General features: G+C 53.5%; 2 protein-coding genes across 5 annotated transcripts; one reads left to right on the top strand and one right to left on the bottom strand.

Moving 5' to 3' along the window:
* Positions 1-1,623: 1,623 nt before the first annotated feature.
* GLI1 (GLI family zinc finger 1) lies at positions 1,624-9,237 on the top strand (the record flags this gene model as incomplete). 3 transcript variants are annotated; one of them, XM_081114724.1, is made up of 11 exons in its annotated part: positions 1,624-1,723; positions 1,939-2,031; positions 2,334-2,529; positions 2,786-2,930; positions 4,019-4,108; positions 4,196-4,333; positions 4,659-4,808; positions 5,395-5,559; positions 6,062-6,292; positions 6,801-7,065; positions 7,493-9,237. In XM_081114724.1, the coding sequence occupies 11 exons, from the start codon at positions 1,624-1,626 to the stop codon at positions 9,235-9,237; spliced, it is 3,318 nt and encodes a 1,105-aa protein (XP_080970850.1). The 3 variants fall into 3 exon arrangements, with proteins under 3 accessions (XP_080970850.1, XP_080970849.1, XP_080970851.1); XM_081114723.1 differs by having other exon boundaries at positions 6,798-7,065; XM_081114725.1 differs by lacking the exon at positions 1,939-2,031 and having other exon boundaries at positions 2,364-2,529; positions 6,798-7,065.
* A 116-nt stretch (positions 9,238-9,353) lies between these two features.
* On the bottom strand, positions 9,354-16,405 carry ARHGAP9 (Rho GTPase activating protein 9). Of its 2 annotated transcripts, XM_081083350.1 has the most exons (17): positions 16,075-16,405; positions 15,561-15,784; positions 14,434-14,658; positions 14,109-14,222; positions 13,819-13,923; positions 13,558-13,619; positions 13,324-13,417; positions 13,064-13,159; positions 12,820-12,918; positions 12,458-12,599; positions 12,249-12,356; positions 11,851-11,949; positions 11,597-11,674; positions 11,395-11,448; positions 10,930-11,064; positions 10,481-10,586; positions 9,354-9,854 (listed from the first exon to the last, which is right to left on the bottom strand). In XM_081083350.1, the coding sequence occupies exons 1-17, from the start codon at positions 16,388-16,390 to the stop codon at positions 9,683-9,685; spliced, it is 2,229 nt and encodes a 742-aa protein (XP_080939476.1). In that variant the 5' UTR covers positions 16,391-16,405; the 3' UTR covers positions 9,354-9,682. The 2 variants fall into 2 exon arrangements, with proteins under 2 accessions (XP_080939476.1, XP_080939475.1); XM_081083349.1 differs by lacking the exons at positions 15,561-15,784; positions 16,075-16,405 and adding an exon at positions 14,749-14,831.
* Between the last annotated feature and the right edge of the window lie 5,714 nt (positions 16,406-22,119).

The raw sequence follows: 22,119 nt of genomic DNA, 5'->3' as shown, positions 1-22,119 counted from the left end.
GGGTGGGCCGAGGAGGCACGGGGGCGGAGAAGGCGGGACCGGGAGAAGGGGGAGGGGCCGGCTCCTGGGAGTTGGGGAGCGGGGGTGCGAGAGGGACTCTGGAAAATAGGGAGACACACAAGATGATTCAGGGCTCCAGGTGGAGAACCCTAGAGCCAGCTTCCTGCCCCATCCTGTGCTCTCATCCACACCCCAGGAAAACTTAACTGAAGCCGGAAAAGTTGGCAAAATTTTCCTTTCACTAATGTGAAGGGGAGTCGTGGGTGGGCCCTGGCACGCGTGGGCGGGGAGGGATGTCGCCCCATTTCCATACGGCTGCACCCCTGCGGCTGGGTAGTGGGGCAGAAAGATGACCTAGTAGGCATGTTCGGGGGGCGCCTCTTTAGTGTTGGGGGGTCGTTTGCGAGCCCCCGCCTTCTTCCCCTGGATGAGTCATAGAAGGAGGCGGGAGAAGTGTCCCCCGATCCAGCTGCCAGCCAGCTGTGCCCCCCCCCCTCCTCGTGCCAAGGTCGAGTTGGGAGGTCTTGGATGCGGGATCCAGATCTCCGCTAGGAAAGGAGGACTTTGGAAGAGTACAGTCCAGGCTGCGGAGCTCGGACTAGGTCATGGGGTCCGGGTTCCGCTCCCCAACTTACCCCGCCCTCACCCTAAATCCCAGCATCCCGGGATCACCCACCGCGCCGGCCGGCCCGCTCCCGTTCGTTCTCCACCCTACCCCGCCCCACCCCACCCTCAGTCCCGGGAGATCGGAAAACACGGGGTGGAGTAAAAACTGGAGTTTGAGGAGAAAAGCGGACAGCGGCTCCCTGTCCTCCCTCACTACTCCTAATGGATAATGACTTTGTGTGTTTTTTTTAATTCTCCCAAAGACTTCCCTCACAGTCCCTTACCTGTTCCCCCAAACAGATCAAAAGCGTTAGGTGGGTGCCCAGATTCAAACCACCCCAGAACAACACCAACTTCCATCCTTTGTAAGCAGCGGACCCGGGAGGCTCCCTTCAGAAACCTTATCCCGTTCTACGGTGTTTTGCTCTGGACTAGAGAGAAAAGGGCAGGTCATCCGTGCTTCCTCCTGGCCCAGCCAGCCTCTCTGTCTGGGCTGTGGCGAGGGCTCCCTCTGCTGGACGCTGGAGAGATTGAGGCGGGCTGTCCCTGACCAGTAACAAATGAAGGGAAGGGAAAGGCTCAGGCTGACCCGCCAGCCCAATGCTGAAGCCAGACGCTCTGCATGAGTCTCAGCCCACTCCTCAAAGCTGGCCCATGGTCAGAGCAAGAAGTAATAAAGGTTCCATGGTAGTAAAATCACTTGAAGCTCTCATAGGCACAATTAGTCCACAACACTCTCCCCTACACACACAGACCACCCAGGCAGAGCTGCCACCCAGTTCCCACAAAAACCGCCAAGACTGCCCCTGCCTCTTTGGGACTTCTCTCCTTACCTGAGGGATGCTCATTTCAACCTGATTTCCTGGGGCAGATGTCCTGGAGGGGGCTGGGAGCACAGGGGAAGCTCTGCCCAGGTTAGAGTTAGTTATCTGACCTTCCCTGTTTTCTTCCCACCGTCATAACTTGCAGATCTCCCTTCCCCTTCTGCAGTGTTCCCACACCTTCCTCTGAGACACCATGTTCAACTCGATGACCCCACCGCCAGTTAGTAGCTATGGTGAGCCCTGCTGTCTCAGGCCCCTCCCCAGCCAGGGGCCCCCCAGCATGGGGACAGAAGGTCAGTGAATATACCCATCGCTGGGCCGTGAGGACTGGCAGATTTCCTACCAGTCCCAGGGATCCCTCTTCTGTTTCTTACCCCTTGACAGTTTCCTATCTACAAAAAGATTTGAGGCCCTATGAAATGTGGGCTTGGAATATGGGGCCAGGCCTTGCTTGGGGTTTCAAGTGAAGCCTTGTGTGTCCGCCATTGTACTTGTCTCTCTTTTCTAGGACTGTCTGGTCTGCCCTTCTGCCACCAGGCCAACCTCATGTCTGGCCCCCACAGTTATGGGCCAGCCAGAGAGACCAGCAGCTGCACCGAGGGTGAGGCCTCCGGCAACATCTCTCCTTTCTGCCCCTCGGCAACTTGTCTCGAGGGAAACCGTGGGAGGGCAGAGGATCTAGCTTGGAAAAGAAAACGCTTGGAGATGGGCTTGAGGGATCAGAGCATGATTAAGAGGTCACAGATGGGGTCAATAGGGCAAGGCAGAGTCACGTGTGTTTGTGTGTGTGTGTGTGTGTGTGTGTGTGTGTGTGTGTGTGTGTTTTCCAGTTAGGATGCATGGGTTGGGTGCATGGAAAGGCATGCCACTTTATCATATCTATCTCCCTTGTTTCCTGGCCAGCCCCACTCTTTCCTCCTCCCCGGAGTGCAGTCAAATTGACCAAGAAGCGGGCACTCTCCATCTCACCTCTGTCAGATGCCAGCCTGGACCTGCAGACAGTTATCCGAACCTCACCCAGCTCCCTCGTGGCCTTCATCAACTCACACTGTGCCTCTCCGGGGGGCTCCTATGGTCACCTCTCTATCAGCACTATGAGGTGCGACAGCTTCGGGCTAAGAGGCCCCAAAAGACCCTCCCAAACAAGCCCTATCAAAAGCCTCAAGCCCTCCTAACTGCCTGACCCTATTTGAGTCCTTATAATGTCTAAGGCATTGGAGCCCTCCTCAGTTCCTCCCCAGGACTGCCTCAGCCACCTCCCATACTGTCTTCCAGGCCCCCTCGCATAGCCCCAGAACTCCTGAGACCTTCTGAGGTGATAGTCCTAAGTAACCACTCCCCCCCCCCCTCCTCAGCCCATCTCTGGGATTCCCACCCCAGATGAATCACCAAAAAGGGACCTCACCATCCTTCGGGGTCCAGCCCTGCGGTCCCCATGACCCCACCCAGGGGGCGATGATGCCACATCCTCAGTCCCGGGGACCCCTGCCAACCTGCCAGGTGAGAGCCCTCATATTATTACCTATTTGCCTCAGCTCAAGGGGAGAGGACTATATAGGGCAGTGGTTCTCAACCTTCTGGCCCTTTAAGTACAGTTCCTCATGTTGTGACCCAACTATAAAATTATTTTCATTGCTACTTCATAACTGTAATGTTGCTACTGTTATGAATCATAATGTAAATATCTGATATGCAGGATGGTCTTAGGCGACCCCTGTGAAAGGGTCGTTCGACCGCCAAAGGGGTCGCAACCCACAGGTTGAGAACCGCTGAATAGGGGAACATGAAGGAAGGACAGGGGATACTAAAGTTTCAGTACCAGAAAAATAAAGGAATATAGGTGCTGGAGTTCACTCTTGGGGTTGAATCAGACTCTTCCAAAGGAGATACTAGGACAGGGGTGGGCAACCTTTTTGTGAGTGCGTGCCAAAACCAGCAAAATCTCTGACTCAAAATTCTGCATGCCAACCCTAATTTTTTGAGAACATGTTACGCCTACTTGATATCTCTTAAGGTGTATGTATGTAAAGAACCTTGAAGAAATAATAAAATTCATTCGAGCGACAAAAACACAGTATATGATGATGAAAAATACATTTATTTTTTAATGTATACATGTACACTGATAGTCCGACAGAAAACTTTATGACTCCGTTTGATATTATCAGTGGGACTTTTGCTGCTGCATCACTGATGACAGAGATTTTACATCAGGTTTATATTTCGTGACCTTCAGAGATATGCATGAGCTACTACTTTCATCCGTCAGGCTACTCCTATTACGAGACTTAACAAAATTCGTCACTGAGAACAAAGATTCACAATTGTAAATGGAAGATTATAAGAGAGGGTTTTGCGTGCCAGCAAAAGTTACGGGCGTGCTGTGTTTGGCACGCGTGCCAGGGGTTGCCCACCCCTGTACTAGGAGATACTGCCATTGCCCATCCTGTTCACCAGTGCAATCTGAGGAGGAAGTCTCTATCAAATTCAGGGGTTCCGGCTGCTTGGGTGGGGGCCCTCGGGGCTGGGCTCCCTCTTCCTTCAGCCCACCTCTACCTTCATCACCCTCACTTTTTCCCTTGGTGAAGCTGAAGTCTGAGTTGGACATGCTGGTCAGCAAGTGTCCAGAGGAGCCCTTGGAAGGTGACATGTCCAGTCCCAACTCCACAGGCACACAGGTAAGGGTGGGGGAGGCTTTACTTCCGGGACCTGAGTGAAACAAAGCTGTCATCCAAGTGACCCTAGGATTGCCTTTCCTGCCTTAGGATCCCCTGCTGGGGATGCTGGATGGGCGGGAAGACATGGAGCGAGAGGAGAAGCCGGAGCCTGAATCTGTGTATGAGACTGACTGCCGCTGGGATGGCTGCAGCCAGGAATTTGACTCCCAGGAGCAGCTGGTGCACGTGAGCCCCAGGGGGTAACAGGAATGCTGGCTGGAACCTGTAGGACATTCTGGGTGGGGCACTGGAATCAGGCCGAGGGCAGGAGGTCCGAGGATACTGAGGCCGGAGGCTGAGTGCCCTTTTGAGCAGGCATAAACTCAGGAGATGTCGCTTTGTTTTACAAACTTGGAAGAACTGAGATGTGAGCTATCATGTCCTTCCTGCACATCTCCGCCCGTGAAGTGGAGCCGTGGAGGAATATGGTGTGGCGGGAAGGTCAAGGGAAGGAGGTCTGGGTCTCTAGGCATAGGAGAGCCTCAGAGAGCCTCTGCGCCTCCTCCCTCAGCACATCAACAGCGAGCACATCCACGGGGAGCGGAAGGAGTTCGTGTGCCACTGGGGGGGCTGCTCCAGGGAGCTGAGGCCCTTCAAAGCCCAGTACATGCTGGTGGTCCACATGCGCAGACACACGGGCGAGAAGCCACACAAGTGCACGGTGAGGCTCCCTCTCCCCAAGCTCAGGGTCCTCCTTAAATTGGGGCTGCCTATACGGGCCCCTTTCTCCATAAACAGATATTAAAAATGTGTGTTTCATGACTGTTGGTATGATGATAAACATATTGATATTATATACTGGAACACTTTCTTGGATTTAAAAGCTAATTTCTCCTTGCTTCTCCAAGAAATTAAAACAATTCTGTGGGACCCTTGAAAGTACTGTGGGCCCTAGGCACTGTGCTACCACTCTGCCTAACGGGGAAGCCCTGCATGGAGGACAGAAGACACTCCCAGATCACCCCACCCCGAAACAGTGCAAAATCCCCACGCAGAGAGACCTGCCCCTGCTTGACCAGGAGATGCTCTGGCCTCAGCTCCATGTCCCTGCAGGCAGAGTGCCTCCAGCTACTTGCTGCCCCAGCTTTTGTCTGCCCTCTTCCCCTCATGATGGGGATTCTCCTGAGTCCCAGTGCTCTCCCATCTTAAATTATAGTCTCAGACATATGTCCCATTTGAGTTTCAGGGTTCCTCTAATCCCATGTCCTTCTGTCTGAGCGCTATCCTTTGACCCTTCTATCCCCCAGTTTGAGGGGTGCCGGAAGTCATACTCACGCCTCGAAAATCTGAAGACACACCTGCGGTCGCACACGGGTGAGAAGCCATACATGTGTGAGCACGAGGGCTGCAGTAAAGCCTTCAGCAATGCCAGTGACCGAGCCAAGCACCAGAATCGGACCCACTCCAACGAGGTGAGTGCCCCACCCAAGAGACCCTCCCCACTTGAGAAGCCACCTATCCGGGAGATTCCCCCTTAAGAAATCCCTTAGCCCAGCACCCACTCCACAGAGGTGAGGTCTCCCCACCTGTGTAATTCACCCGGAGAGGGCCTTTCTGAAACCAAGAATTTCCTCTTACCACCGTACCCCCCACTTCTAACCAGCCAAAGGGCTAATTTGAAAAAGACGCATCCTAACTAAAGGAGACCCCTGATCCCTTCAGCGCTTGAGTTTATGAGGCTTCACAGACCTGGGTTCACCCTTCACCTTCCCAGGCCCGGGCTGTCAGTTTTCCTGATCTCTGCCCCATCCTCTCATTCTTTTGCTCCATGGGCTTTTGCTCTCTGTCCTTCCTTGAGTGCTGTGCATAACCCCCTGCCCCTCGTCCTCACTTGATGCCACCAATTTTTTGCATTCCTTCTGCATTCTTCCACTTTCACACCTTTGTCTGCTGTCTTCATTTTCCACTCAACAGAAGCCATATGTGTGTAAGCTCCCTGGCTGCACCAAACGCTACACGGATCCCAGCTCGCTCCGGAAACATGTCAAGACGGTGCACGGCCCTGACGCCCACGTAACCAAGCGGCACCGAGGGGACGGCCCCCTGCCTCGGGCACCATCCCTTTCCACAGTGGAGCCCAAGAGGGAGCGGGATGGCGGCCCCGTCAGGGAGGAGAGTAGACTGACTGTGCCAGAGGGTGCCATGGTGAGACGCCCGGACAGGCCTCCGCCTCCATACCCCCTCACACCGCCTCGCTGACATCTCCCAGCTCGCCCATCCCATCCTCTCACTCTTCCTTGGCCAGTCCTCTAGGTGTCCCTGTGTGGCTCCTTGGACTTGCCCAAACCTAGGGATTTTAGTGTAATTATTCCAAGCCCTTTACCTGTATAATTTCGTGCACACCTCACAACAACTTCACGAGAAAGAAACTTATTTTCCCCATTTCAGATGAGGAAATTCAGGCATAGAGAAATTTCCCAAGGTCATAGAACTAAGAGGACAAATTTGAGCCCAGGCGATCCGTGCTCCAGCCTTGACTCTGCTCATCCACATCTCTCCTGCTTTGCCCCGTCCCTCCCCTGCTCAGCCCTCTCTGCATCTATAAGCCTCCCCTCAACCCGAGCAGCCACTGGGACACAGGCTGGCAGCCACTCCCCAACTTCAGGGAAAGGGGGAAGGGTGCCACCCTCAGCCCTCATCTTCCCCACAGAAGCCACAGCCAAGTCCTGGGGCCCAGTCGTCCTGCAGCAGTGACCACTCCCCAGCAGGCAGCGCGGCGAACACCGACAGTGGTGTGGAAATGACTGGAAACACAGGGGGCAGCACTGAGGACCTGTCCAGCTTGGACGAGGGGCCTTGCATTGCTGGCACCGGTCTGTCCACCCTTCGCCGCCTTGAGAACCTCAGGCTGGACCAGCTACATCAACTCCGGCCAATGGGTCCCCGGGGCCTCAAACTGCCCAGCTTGACCCACGCTGGTGAGGCCTGGGTGGAGTGGGTGGTTGCCGGGCTGAGATCTGGACCTTCCTTGAGGTTGGAGGGAGGACTTCACCCTTCAGAGCTTCAGTATAGAAGCTTTGTACCCTAGAACAAGGCCCCCCTTGCTTAAGACACTTTCCTTCCATGAGAAAATTGCTGTGATATACACAGCCTGGGAGGTGAATGCTGTCCCCTAGAACTGGGCAGTGTACCAGGTACAACCTGTACAACTGTTCACAGCAGCCTGGAACCCCTGGTGACACAGAAGATTCTAGAAGGGGCATGGGAGACAGGGGAGACAGAACTGAGTGGTTAGAGTTAAGGAGCCTTTCCCCGGGATTCCAGCACAAGACTGTCCCATGGGGCAGGCAGGTGAGATTCAGGGGGCTTCCTGACCACCCTGCCTTTTCTCCCTATTACTTGCAGGCACCCCTGTGTCCCGCCGTCTGGGCCCCCCAGTTTCTCTTGACCGCCGCAGCAGCAGCTCCAGCAGCGTCAGCTCAGCCTACACTGTCAGCCGCCGCTCCTCCCTGGCCTCTCCTTTTCCCCCGGGCTCCCCGCCAGAGAACGGGGCATCCTCTCTGCCTGGCCTCACACCTGCCCAGCACTACCTGTTCCGGACAAGATATGCTTCAGCCAGAGGAGGCGGTACCCCACCCACTGCAGCATCCAGCCTAGATCGGATGGGGGGTCTCCCTGGACCTCCCTGGAGAAGCCGAGCTGAGTATCCTGGATACAACCCCAATGCAGGGGTCACCCGGAGGGCCAGTGACCCAGCCCGAGCTGCTGACCACCCGGCCCCAGCCAGGGTCCAGCGGTTCAAGAGCTTGGGTTGTGTTCACACATACCCTACCGTGGCAGGGGGAGGACGGAACTTTGATCCCCAACTCCCAACCTCTGTCTACTCACCACAGCCCCCCAGCATCACTGAGAATGTCGCTGTGGATACCAGAGGGCTACGGGAGGAGCCAGAGGTTGGGACCTCCATGATGGACAGTGGCCTGAACCCCTATATGGACTTCCCACCTGCTGATCCTCTGGGTTACAGGGGACCTGAGGGAACAGCAGCTGAGCCTTATGGAGCTAGAGGTCCAGGCTCCCTGCCTCTTGGACCTGGTCCACCCACCAACTACAACCACAATCCCTGTCCCCAGCAGGTCTCCTATCCTGACCCCACCCCAGAAACATGGGGTGAGTTCCCTGCCCACTCTGGGCTGTACCCAGGCACCAAGCCTCCAGCTGGAGCCTACAGCCAGTGTCCTCGTCTTGAACATTACGGACATGTGCAAGTCAAGCCGGAACAGGGGTGTCCAATGGGTTCTGACTCCACAGGACCGGCACCCTGCCTCAATGTCCACCCCAATGAGGGGCCTCCATGCCCACAGCCTCTGTTCTCCCACTACCCCCAGCCTCCCCCTGCCCAGTATCCGCCATCAGGCCCCTATCCCCAGCCACCCCCTGATTATCTTCCTTCAGAATCCAGGCCTGGCCCGGATTTTGATCATCCCACTCATTCCACAGGACAGCTCAAGGCTCAGCTTGTGTGTAATTATGTTCAGTCTCAACAGGAGCTGCTGTGGGAGGGTGGGGGCAGGGGAGATCCCCCAGTCCAGGAACCTCTCTACCAGAGTCCCAAGTTTCTGGGAGGGTCCCAGGTTAGCCCAAGCCCTGCCAAGGCCCCCATGGCCACATATGGACCTGGCTTTCCTCCTAACTTGCCCAATCACAAGTCAGGCTCCTATTCTACCCATTCTCCATGCCATGAAAACTTTGCAGTGGGGGGAACTAAAGCTTCCCATAGAGCAGCAGCACCACCCCGACTTCTGCCCCCATTGCCCACTTGCTATGGGCCCCTAAAGGCAGGGGGCACCAACCCCAGCTGTGGGCACCCTGAGGTGGGAAGGTTGGGAGGGGGCCCTGCTTTATACCCTCCTCCTGAAGGACAGGTGTGTAATCCCCTGGACTCTCTTGATCTTGACAACACTCAGCTGGACTTTGTGGCTATTCTGGATGAGGCTCAGGAGCTGAGTCCTCCCCCTTCCCATGAGCAGGGGGGCAGCTCTGAACACACTGCACCTCCCTCAGGAGCCCCCAACATGGCTGTGGGCAGCATGAGTGTCTTACTGGGGTCCCTGCCTGGTGAGACACAATTCCTCAATTCTAGTGCCTAAAGTGTGGAATCCCACCCATCACAGATCCACATTTCCTAGGGGTGTCCATCCCCTCAGAGAAGTCAGGAGAAGGAGCCATAGCCCCCTGGGATGCCCCAGGGATAAGAGTAGGGGTTAGGGGCTGTATAAAATCTGTATATATTTGGGGGAGGAATTTGATAATGACACTGTTTCTTAATAAAGGAACTGCATCAGAAAAAAACCCTGCTTGATGTGCTATTATCTTGAGGAGGGGTGATGACAGTGACCAAGAAGAGAAGCAGGGGTTAATTCCCACTTTCCTCTTTAGAGAAGCTATCTCACCACATCCCAGCCCCTCAGGTCAGACTCACAAAGATGGAGACAGTCATCTGGGAGACACGGGATTTAAAGGGATGTCCTCAGAACACACCACAACACCAAAGGGTACCACTGGAAACACATTTTCTCTTCTTCCGTGCCCCCGTCAGGAGAAGAGGCTGGTGAAGTCTGTGAGCATCAACTGGACTAGCTGCCCAGGGTAGAAAGCATGGGCTGCTGGGTCAGCTGTCTCCTGCTCCGGCCGAAACAGGGTTGGTCCAAACACAATTCCCAGATTGTGGGGGGTCATGCGGTTCTTATCTGAGTGTGCTATCACCCTGTGGGCAAAGGCCAAGAGAACGGGCTATAAGGAGGCAGCTTTGCCACTTCAAAGAAACCTAACCCTTCAAAGATTTGAGCAGGGAAGAGTTCACTCTGGGATCCCTCCACGTAGTGGCCAAAGGAAACCAAGGAGAGAGAGCCTCAAGGGGGATGAGGTAGGACCAGTGGGGAAACCTTCAAGCTACAACTTGAAGATACAAGCCAGGATACAACCACCTCTTCCCAGCGTCAGAGACTGCCCCTAGAGTCCTCTCCGCTCACAATTTGGGGAGCTTTAATTCAAATGGCTATCCTCTCTCAGAAGTCACTGCCCAGGCCCAGCTCAGCCAAATATGCCATCACCACTGTTCCAATGGGAAGCAAGGAGCAGCGGGAAGGGAGAGGTTAGATTTCCCTTCCTTCTCACACAGCATCACTGCTTATCTTGGTCCCCACTTCCCCCATTTGATGCTGACCAAAGGTTTTCACCCTCATAATATGACCCCTGCACAAAAGTTGCCTATCTCACCCATCTGCTCTAAACTTGGGTATTTCCCTACCTTCATCCCATTCCAACAAAGTCCCTGCTGCATGCCCCACCCCACCCTCTCCCTGAGTGAACAAGATGTTCGGTTTTCCCGACCTGCATAAATGCTCCAGGAGGTGGTACAGAGTGTCATGGTTGGGCTTCGGCATTGAGGCTATTAATTCTCTTATTTGAGAGAGGCGCTGTTCTGATTCCGAGAGCTCTATAGAGAAAGAGCATGGGAAGGGCATGGAGTGAACTTAAGGAAGGTGCTAGTGCAGGGTGGGTAACTTATTACTCTTTCCCAGGCCCATGGAAGACATCATTTATGCACAGCAGCTTCCCTTTTCTCTGAGCCCAACTGCAGCCTTAGAAATCTTTTCAACTCAACACTCTAAACACACACACACACACACACACACACACACACACACACAAAACAAACCAACAACAACTGGGGTTGGCACATGTGTTGAAAGTTATTTTCCGCCTTTGTGTTCAGGATGAGACAGGTGAGTGTAAGAGAACTTCTACTTTGGGTATTGCCCAAAGCTCCCGTCCCTTACCAAGAGCAGCACGAAAATGGGGCAGCAGCAGTGGGGGTACCAGAGGCTGGGGTAGCTCCCGGAGAAAAAGCTTCAGGGCTCCAGTGACCACGTGAATGTCATCCCACTCAGCACTGTCGAAATCTAACTGGCCTTCTGGAAGAAGAAGGAGGTATAGAAGGGTTCAGAGCTCATGAAGGGCCAGAGGGACCCAGAGACTGAGAGATCAGGCGTTTGGGAGAAGATCCAGCTGAGGCAGACATAGGAAAGCCTAGGGCAAGCATGTTAAACTCTCCGCCCACGGGCTGCATGTCTCATTTACTTGGCCCGTGTTAGCCTTTGAGTTTGACATGCTTGGCTACAGTAGGGCAGGATAGCAGAGGTAGGGATGGGGACAACCCTTCCAGGAGCAGGACATGGGGAATCATAGGAGAAGGGAGGATGTGGGGGATTTTTAAGGGTCTAAGGGGCCTTTCATATAAATACCTTGTCCTGGTTGCTCTGGGAACACGTACCTCCCATCGGAGGTGACCGCCCGCTCTGCAACATGTATGAGAAGAGATTAAGAGCTAAGACGTGCAGTTCCAGCCAGAAGACCTCCCTGCCTGCCAGCTCGCTCCCTCGGAACCGCCTGTGGTTCTGAGACACAAAGTTCTTAGTACCACCACTTGCCCACAGGCCTTCTCACCTCTGTCCACCAGAAAGCGAAGTTTCTGGACCACTGCCAAGTTCCCGCTCACCCGGTAAATGCCATCCACATCTAGACCTAGGAGATGAGGCAAGGAAAAAGGAGATAAGGATTCCTGCTCTAACGTGTGCGATGAGGTCTGGTGAGGGAACCAAGGGTGGAAGGGAAAAGGTTAAAAGGAAGAGTGAGGGAGGTGGGAGAGCCCAGGCCGTGGCCTGCTGAAAGGGCAGACCTGGGGTCTCTGGGAAAATCACCTCTCTTATCTACAGCAGCAATGCAGCGCCGCACAAAGCTGGGCACAGTGTCTCCTTCCCGCTGGCACAGGGATTCCAACTGGCAGCCGAACACCTGGTCTGGGGAGACACAGGATGAGGTGGCAGTGCCGCCCAGGGAAGCTCTGCTCAGCACAGGCCTTCACTCCAAAGTTGGGCTGGCCCTCCTGGCTGCCTGTTCTAGGCCTATACAAGCAGGTACACCCACCTCCCAAAAGTCAGCAGGAGTGGGAAAAGCAACGGTCTCCGAAGAGAAATTCTACTCGGAGCCTCACTGACGTTTTCTCATCCATGAAATGGGCTGATGCCCAGATCAGGAACGTAAAGACACTCCTGGAGGCACGAAGGAGAAAGCCGCCCGCTGGGCCAGCCCCCCTCACCTCGGAGCAGACCCCGCTCCTGCAGGCTTTGCAAGGGCGGTCTCTTCGCGATGAGCCGCTTCAGTTTGTTTCGCACGCGGTTCTGCTCAGTTCCTTCCGGGCAGCGACCTGTGGGAGGCCGGGAACCCGAGTGTGAGCACAGCTGGCGGGAGGAGGAACCTGGAAAGAGCCCCCGAGGCCGCCCCCCAACCCCCAGGCCGGCCTCTCACTGGAGCTCCGGCGGCCGCCGAAACGAAGCAGTGGCTTGGGCACCGGCTCCGACTCCTCTTCTTCGTCCTCCCCGGCGCTCAGCTCCCCCAGCTCCGCTGGTCCCGAGCCTGACAGGCGCAGCTCCACTGGGTTCTCCCGATCCTAGATCCAGGCAGGTGAGGTGGGCCGAGTAGGAGATTGGAAGAGAGGAGAGAAATCTGCACCCCCCCGCTCGAAGCAAGGAGACCCTAATTGGCTGCTGGGGTCCCACGCCCCAGCCCCACCGCAGGGCTCTGCCCTGAGACCATCCTGCCCCCCATTACCCGCACGCCCTACGGGTCCTCCCCCACTCCCTCGGCCCCGCCCCTCCTGCCCCTCTCACCAGGCGCTCGATGACCGCCCGCAGCGCGTGGTGCCAGGCTCGCAGCTCGGCCTCGAGGTCTGACTGCAGCAGGAATTCGTGGCCCGGGACCGTGCGGATCTGGGGGGGGTGGGGGGGAAGGGGGGAAAGGCGTGGGTCGGGGGGAGCGTACAGAGCAGGGAGGCCCAGAGGGAGCCTCACGCGGGAAACTGGGGGCGCACCCTCGGGTGAGAGGAGGCTTTGAGGGTGCTCGAGGGGCACTCACGTGCAGGACGTTGCGGCGGCTGGACAAGTGTCGGCCGTGGGCCAGGGCCGCCCCGCGAAGGTCCACGCTGCTCTCGGGTCGGCTGCCCGCTGGTCCCTGGGAATCGGGGGAGAAACTGAGGCCGCGGTGCGGTCTCCCTCGCTGTCTCCCTCTCCCCGGGGGCGGGCCGCCTGGACGTGGCAGGTGGCGCTGCTTCCTAACGCCTTCCCTCCCTCCCGCCCCGCCCCCGCCCCTGCGGGCACCCGCCTGCCCTCACTCACCCAGACTGCAGAGGAGGGTGCCGCCCGGGGGGGCTCCCGGTAGAACATCAGGCTGTTCCCCGCTAACACCACCCACGACGGGCACCAGTTCTTCCTGGGGGGGGGGGGGGGCAGAGGGGCAGGAGCCGCGCAGAGGCCATTTGGAATCAGAGGGGAGGGCGCTCTCCCGGCTTTGCTCCACCCAACGCGCGGAGTCCCACAGCCGCGCCCCTGCGTGTTCCCCGCTCTCCTCACCTGAGCTTGCGTCCCCCCTGAGCAATCTTAGTCACGTTGAGCTGGCCCGACTTTTCCACCTCCTGGGACATGGAGGGGGGAGGGGGGGTACCAGTAAGTCACCCAGAGCCCCTCGCAGAACCTCGGCTTCAAGTCTCGAGGGAGGCTGGGTGAGGGAGGCTACCCAGAGAACAGTCAGAAAGAGGAAGATGTTTCGGAGGAGCGGGAATTGGGGGGTGGGGCTGGGAGGATCTTGCATGCACACGAAAAGGGGAAACTTACGTGAGGGTCGTCCAGGACCTGCGGCAGAGGCCGCAGGGGCTGCCGGGCTGCAGGCTGGTCTTGGGGGTTGAGCTGGGAGGTGCGGCGGGGGAGGCAGGGTGAACCCTGGGGCGGGGGGTTGGAGAAAAACAGGTGGAGCAAACGCTAGCTTGGAGGTCCCTAGCTGCGGAGGAAGAGGAGTGCGGGTGTGGGTGGCCGGAGAATGAGAAAGAAGAATGTCTTGTATAAAAGAGAAAGTGGTGAAAAGATGGCTTTTCCTGCGGGTAAACTGGAGGAGGAAGGGGTCTCACCTGGGGGTTGAGCAGTTCTGGCGACCCCATGTCCGAGTCTGAGCCCTTTGCCTGAGGTTGCAGGACACCGTTGTCCCTATTCAGGGTCTGTGTTCCCTCCATGGAGCCAGGGTTCTGGGGGGTAGGGGGGGGCGGGGACGGGGAAGAGGAGGTAAAGCTACGGCCAGATGCCACCCTCAACCCGCGCTCAACACCCTTCTCACAATTTTCTGATTCTCTTGGACTTCTGCGAGCCCCAGGAAGCAAACACACTACTTTGGAACACAGTAGTAGGGAGAGGAGGGGGTTGAAGGGACAAAGAGATGAGCCGGAGGGAAGGTCTCACCGTCTCTTGGGTTCGAGTGCGGCGTGGAGGCTTCCAGGACTTGCAGCCAGTCAGCGAGTTTCTGTAGAAGCAGCGTCCGGAGTTGGGGTCCAGGTGCTGCTCCCAGGCGTCCAGCCTCTGCAGCGGGGCACACGCAGGGCTTGGGGGTGGGGACTGGAGACAGCGGCGAAGGTCCACTAAGTTACAGTACACAGGGGGCTCTGACATGAGGAGCTGGGGTCCAGCCTGCCAGGAAAGGGGGGAGAAAGGGGTAGGTATTCTCCCCAAACGTCTCTCCACCTAACTACCTCCCACTCTTCCCCCCCATTTTCTCACCACCAGATCCTGGCTGGGGTTACCCAGGTACTGAGGGAGAAACCTGGTCCCCGGCTGTGTGTTGTTTTTTTTTTTTCTTTTTCTCCCTCCCTCACAGTCTTCTATGCTCTTCTCCTCACTTCCTGTTGCCAACTTCCCTCCTCCCCCACCCCACCCCCAGCCCAGGGCCGCAGGAAAGGGGAACAGGCGTGTGTGTTGGGGGGGGGGGTTGAGGGGAGCTCCCCACCCTCACATCCTCCGAAGTAAAAGGAGACCTAGAGGAGGGGGTATGAGAAAGGAGGGGCCCCTTTTCAACCACTAGTAACTCCGAGAGGGGAGGGGCTGAGTCTTCAGGAAGAGCAAAGCAGTTCCATCTCCAGAGGTGACACGACCTGACACAGGACAGACCCTGCCTTGGGCCAGGAGTAGGAGGAACAGAGAAAGCACCGCTGAGCTTGGATTTCTTTCAGTCCCTCTGTCATCTGCCAGATTCCACGTGCCCTCCCGATCTTTGCTTCCTGCTGTCCTGTCCCTCAGCTAGGATTCTTCCTCATCTCCTCGTTTGCATCCAGGCAGTCTCTGACTTCTCCTTATTCAGATTCAGCTAAACATCATCTACTCAGAGACGCCTTCCTAGGCCAGGTCAGGCCCTCTCCACCATATTTATCTTCCCGGAAGCACTTATTCGGACCAACACCTATTTGGTTATGAGAGTTGTCAGTCATGGGAACCCTTGAAAGCTGAGTTTGTCCTGTTAGCCACTGTGCCTAGGACAGGGCTCAGCAGTAAATGTCTGTTGATCACAGCTGCTCAGATGGAGAGCTGTGACTCACCACATTGGCACTGGCCTCTGTCAGCAAGTCCTCCCGGGAGAGACATCTTCCGCTTTGTCCATCCTGGGAGGGCTTCAGGAGAGTGGGCCTCAGATTGGTCACACTGACACTTCTATAGATTTTGGGGGGAAGAGAAGGAGGCTGCTGCGAAGTAGACTGGGCTCTGCCTGCGGTTGCCTGAGATGGATGCAGCGCCTCCAGTGAGCCAGGAAACAATTCTGGCCCTGGAAACAGAAACGGGGAGAGCAGGGGGCAGGTGATCAGAGGCCTGATCTTGGCTGGGGGTTCACAGGGGAGACAAGAGCAGGGAGAGGCTGTTGTTGAAAAATAAAATGAGATCTTGAAGACTTGAGACTAGGAAGAGAGGCCATGGGGGCACCCTGGTGGGTATAAGTAGTAGGCTGGTCACAGGAAAACAAGAGAAGGGGATCAGCAGAAACTTGGAGGAGAAGGACCCTTCCAATAATTTCCAGAAGCCAGGGAGGTAAGAAGGTGATGGGAAGGGTTTACTCACCATGAGTCCAGCGGGATTGCCTGGTGGCAATGGTGGTTGGGCTCTGGGAACAGATAGACTCCTCTGTCATGTAGGCAGCTGGTACGAAGATGGGTCGTGAGGTGGATGGTGCCCCCAGGCGCCTTACCAACCACCAATCAGAGTTGGTCTTTCGAATCAGTAGGAACCTGTCCCCTTCAGCCATAGATACCTGCCGGCCATCTGCCGCAGTGTAAGTGAAGGCATATAGGGCACAGAGCTGGGGTCCCTGAGAAGTGTTTTTGGGCCCCAGGCCTAGGTTCCCCCAAGTACTTGGCCACCACTGGCCTGACAGCATTGTGACCAGTCCTGTCACCTGTGGGAAAAGGGGGTGTGAGATATCCAGAAAGGGTCAGAACTGGCTACTTCTAGGCAAAGCAACATGGTTCTAAGAGCAGAGTCAGAGGAAAACAAGCACAGGAATCCTGGAGAGAGAAGAGGGTAAAGCAACGGGCCTGAGTGGGGGTCAATGACAGGCTTTGGGGGCTGAGAACTCCTGAGTGATGTGACTGGTGAGGAAGTATAAGTATATAAGTAAGGTGACAGAGGATGTGGTCAGCAGGGCTGTGAGGCCAGCAAGGCAGGAAATCAGACATGGCCTACCTCAGTGATTTTCCTCCAAGCATCTTCTGGGGCCCATCAGAAGATCCAGGGGCAAAAGAAGTTGGTTCTGGACGGTGGTGGGACTCTTGTGTTGGACACAGGAAGATGAGAAAAGAAGAATCAGCTCTGAGACAGAACACAGACAAAGAGAAAGCAGTTAATGACAAAAATAAAAAGTTTGTGACCCTTTATTAAGTGTACACAGACACCAATGTTTCCATTACTGATAACCTCAGACCTAAAGCTGCATGCTTCCTGTGTGGAGTCAGAGAGACACAGAAACAGAGAAACAGAGAGCCAGAAAGACCAAATTGGAGAGAACAAGAAAGTGGGTGGGAGAAACACAGAGGGGTTCAGTTAGACATAGTGGTGAAAACGCCACCATCCTCCCAATCCAGGACGTTTTGGGGAGCTGGGAAGCCTCTGTACTTAAGCCTCTTGGGTGGGGCCCTGCTTTAGTGTGTGGGCTCATTCATTCATACTCTTAGCAAGGATTGGCTGAGCACCTCCTGTGTGAAAGGAACAATGTTAGGCAGTGGGGGTCAGATGCAGGGAGGAGATAGACACAGCCCTTGCCCTCTTAGAGCTTAAAAACAGATCTTCACTAACCACACAACACATTTATTAATTAACAAGGGAATCGGGGTCTATGGACAGCTAGCACAGGATGCTATGACAGCATATTGGGGTGAATGGGAGACTGATGTCAGCTTTTCCCTGGAAGGTGGAAACTGACCTCCCCTGTCCATTGCCAGAGCTTCCGAACCCACACCTGTGCTTCCTCCTTACCTGACCTCCTCTTTCCCTTTCTGTTTCTCCACTGCACAAGGTGAAGCTTTCTGAGGCTTTTTGTCTGGCTTTGGAGAGGTGGGGTGGAGGTGAGTACCTCCCCCTTGGTGACATCAGACAGACAGCTCTCCTCCTCTGAGGTGTGATCTGAGGGCTGCGTTACCAGTACTGAGTGCTGGGTGACATTCCTCCTTAGTTTGCTCCGCTTTCAAAATGTGCAGAATCCCACCCTTCCACTCTTCCTTCCCACTCCCAAAATAGTGACTGCAGTTCTTCCTGCCTCTCCCAGGCCTCACACTGGGGTTCAAGCCCACAATCAGTGAACTCCTGGTTCACAGGTTGATGATCAACCATTGAGCCACCCCGGCCAGACCCTCATCAGCTTTTTTTTTTTTTTTTAAATATATTTTATTGATTTTTTACAGAGAGGAAGTGAGAGGGACAGAGAGTTAGAAACATCGATGAGAGAGAAACATCGATCAGCTGCCTCCTGCACACCCCCCACTGGGGATGTGCCCGCAACCAAGGTACATGCCCTTGACCGGAATCGAACCCGGGACCCTCCAGTCCGCAGGCGGATGCTCTATCCACTGAGCCACACCGGTCAGGGCCCCTCATCAGCTTTTATTTTATTTTATTTTTTTAAATATATTTTATTGATTTTTTTACAGAGATGAAGGGAGAGGGATAGAGAGCCAGAAACATCGATGAGAGAGAACCATCGATCAGCTGCCTCCTGCACACCCCCTACTGGGGATGTGCCCGCAGCCAAGGTACATGCCCTTGACCAGAATCGAACCTGGGACCCTTCAGTCCGCAGGCCGACGCTCTATCCACTGAGCCAAACCGGTCAGGGCCCCTCATCAGCTTTTAAATGTAGCCAAGTATTCCCCATCTTTAAATAAACCTCTCTTGACTGTGCTCTCCAGTTGCCACTGTACTTCTTCCTTTAAAAAAAAAAAATATATATATATATATATATATGTATGTATATGTATTGATTTCAAAGAGAGAGAGGAAGAGAGAGAGAAACATCAATGATGAGAAAGAACCATTGATTGGTTGCCTCCTGCACACCCCGCACTGGGGATCGAGCCCGAAACCCAGGCATGTGTCTCTGGACCAGAATCAAACTGGGGACTCTTCAGTCCCCAGGCCAACGCTCTATCCACTGAGCCAAACCGACTAGGCCCCCTTCCTTTGTAAAATCAAACTTCTTGAAAGCGCTGCCTACACACAGAATCTTGATTTCCTCTCCTGACACCTTCCCCTTTCTAAGATCACTCTTCACTAGGGTCACCCCTGAGTTTGCACGGACACTTTGCAGTCCTTATGCTGTTTGACATCTCAGCAGCTGCCAACAAATTTACTTTTTTCTCCTAGAAACACTGTGGGTGTCCTTACCTTTCCAGCACTTGCTTCTCTGTTGCATAAGGGAGGACTTTCCTTTGCTTGTTCCTTAAACCCCAGTGGTCGGAGACCCGGTGCCCTTTGCGCTTTGTGTACCGAGGTAGTCTTAATCTCTCTAGCTCAAATGAGCTCCATGTGCTGCTGAGTACCATATCTTCATTCCAGATCTTTATCTGAAGCTCCAGTCTAATCCACTGTCCACTGAAAAACTCCACTTGGGTATTTCACGGGTACCACAAACACAGTATGTTCTAAATGAACTCGTTTCTCTTCCAGTACCCCTATTCAGTTAAATTTAAATGTAGTAAGTATTTATAGAATGCTTATTAGCATGTTTACCAGACAGGAACTGTGTGCTGGGTATTGTCAATTAAGGTGGTAAATATGGTCCCTACCTTCTCATAACGATTAAAATACAGTGTGATATTCACTAGGGGAAATACTGTCATCTGTTGAGGCACATAGAAGGTGTACCCAATTGCCCAGGCCAGAAACCTGACAGCCAACCTTAATTTCTCTTATTTCCTCACCAATCACATTTAATTGATTACTAAACCTTTCCAATCTACCTCCTTTTTTTTTTTTAAGCATTTCATTATTTTTAAATTTTTTATTGTTTTTGTTAATCCTCACCCGAGGATATTTTTCCCATTTATTTTTAGACAGAGTGGAAGGGGGGGGGGGAGGGAGAGGAGAGAGAGAGAGAGAGAGAGAGAGAGAGAGAGAGAGAGAGAGAGAGAGATGAGAGAGACGCATCGATTGGTTTCCTCCTGGGATGGAGCCTGCAACCATGGTACGTGCCCTTGATCTGAATTGAACCCTTCAGTCCGAGGGTTGACACTCTAACCACTGAGAAAATTGGCCAGAGCTCTACGGACTTTTTTAATCCCTACAACTACCACCCTCTTTAGCCTGTATGATATAACCTCCTAACTAGTTTCCATGCATATAGTTCTGCTCTCTTCCACTCCATTCCTAGCACAGCAGCCAGAGTGACTTGTCTAAAACACAAAAATTCCCTGCCACTCCCTTGACTTAACCTTTCAAAGGCTTCTCATTGTACTCAGAGTAAAGCCCACATTTTACAATCTGATTTACAAACACCTTTTCCCCTTTATCCTAGCCAGTGGTCGGCAAACTCATTAGTCAACAGAGCCAAATATCAACAGTACAACGACTGAAATTTCTTTTGCGAGCCAAATTTTTTAAACTTAAACTATATAGGTAGGTACATTGTTATTAACTTAATTAGGGTACTCCTAAGGCTTAGGAAGAGCCACACTCAAGGGGCCAAAGAGCCGCATGTGGCTCGCAAGCCGCAGTTTGCCGACCACGGTCTAGACTTTTCACACTCCCCATCACAAACTCCACACTCCAGCCACTCCACTCCTAAAGTGCAACTTTGCATATCTTCTTTCCTCTGCCTGAAACACTTCCTCTCTCACTCGCACCAATCTTCACCTGGCTAACTCTTACTCATCATTCATATCTCAGTCGAAAGGTCACACACAAGAAGAGCTCTTTTAACCCCTTAGAGTTAGGTAGGGGCCCTAACTAGTTGTTCCCACAGCAAGCTTTACATCCCCATCATAACTTTCATCACACTTTAAACATTATTTGATTATCTAACTTCCCAGGAGGTCTTTGAGCTCTGCCAAACCAGAAGCCTGTATCTATTTTGTTAATAATTCTATCTTCAATGCCTTGTATAGTTCCTGGTACAAAGTAACCTCTCTGTGCCTCAGTTCCTCATCTGTAAAATGAGAACGAGGGCACCTAGCTCATGATATGTTGGTTTGTTTGTATTTTGTTAATTAGCAACCATTTTAATATAGCTCACAATTTTATGGGTCAAAAATGGGGGAGGGCTTAGCCGGGTGATTCTTCTGCCCCATGTAGTATTCAACAGGCAGATGGGTTGATCTGGAGAGCTTCCCTCACATTTCTGACACCATGACAGTCTCAGGGTAGTAAGACTTCTTACATGGCAGCTCAGGCTACCAGAGTGTTCTAAGAAGCATGAGCAGCCCTAGCCTGTTTGGCTCAGTGGATAGAGTGTGAACTGCAGACCAAAGGGTCCCTGGTTTGATGCTGGGTTCCATGCCTGTCAAGGGCCTGTACTTCCATTGCAGGTCCTCCCCAGGGCAGGGCCTGGTTGGGGGATTGGGAGTGGGGGGGGGGGGGCGTGCAGGAGGCAACCAATGGGTATTTTTCTGTCTTTCCCTCTTCCTTCCTCCCTGAAATCAATAAAAATATATATTTAACAAAAATAAATAAATAAAAATAAAAACCAATGGAAAAATATTCTCGGGTGAGGGTTAAAAACAAAATGAAACAAAACAAAACAAACAAAAAGAAGCATGGGCAGAAGCTGTCTAGCTTCTTATGACCTAGCTTCAAAAGGCCCAAAACTACTAGAGAATTTTTGAGGATGAAATTAATATATGTGAAGTGCTTAGCCTAGCTCATAAGTACTATTATTAATTATTCTTTTTAAAATATATATTTTTATTGATTTCAGAGAGGAAGGGAGAGGGAGAGATGGAAACATCAATGATGAGAATCACTGATGGGCGGCCTCCTGCACGCCTCCTACCGGGGATGGAGCCCGCAGCCCAGGCATGTGCCCTTGACTGGAATCGAACCCCGGACTCTGATTCAGTCCACCACTCTATCCACTGAGCCAAACCAGCTAGGGCTTTAAATTTTTTTATTTTAATTTTAAAAAATATTTTTATTGATTGCGGAAGGGAAGGGAGAGAGATAAAAACATTAATGATGAGAGAGAATCACACTTGGGCTGCCTCCTGCACGATCCCAGGCCCCCAAATCCGGGTTGAGCCCGCAACCCAGGTATGTGCCCTGACCGGGAATCTAACCGTAACCTCCTGGTTCATTGGCTGACGCTCAACCACTGAGCCACACCAACGGGGCATGATTCCTTTCTCAATCACTTCATGTGCTTCCTTGTATAAAACACACTTATTGCCAAACTCTTAGCCTTCTTACTTCCCCTCCCTCTGACCTTTCCCCAACACATGCTCCCTCCCAGTCACTTTAATGAGATTGTCTAGCTCTATGTGAGCTGCAGACTGATATTAAATCAATACTTAATAGTTCCGTTCTTTTTTTATTAATAGGATGTCCACATTAATTTCCATTGTATCACTTAAGTCAGTTTACCGTAACTCTCAACCCTAATTGTGATGAACTGGGAGAGTCGGT

The sequence above is a fragment of the Myotis nattereri genome, assembly GCF_964212035.1.
Source record: "Myotis nattereri genome assembly, chromosome: 2".
Classification (NCBI taxonomy): domain Eukaryota; kingdom Metazoa; phylum Chordata; class Mammalia; order Chiroptera; family Vespertilionidae; genus Myotis; species Myotis nattereri.
Note: the sequence above shows the minus strand (reverse complement) of the source record. Positions and strands in the feature narration are given on the sequence as shown.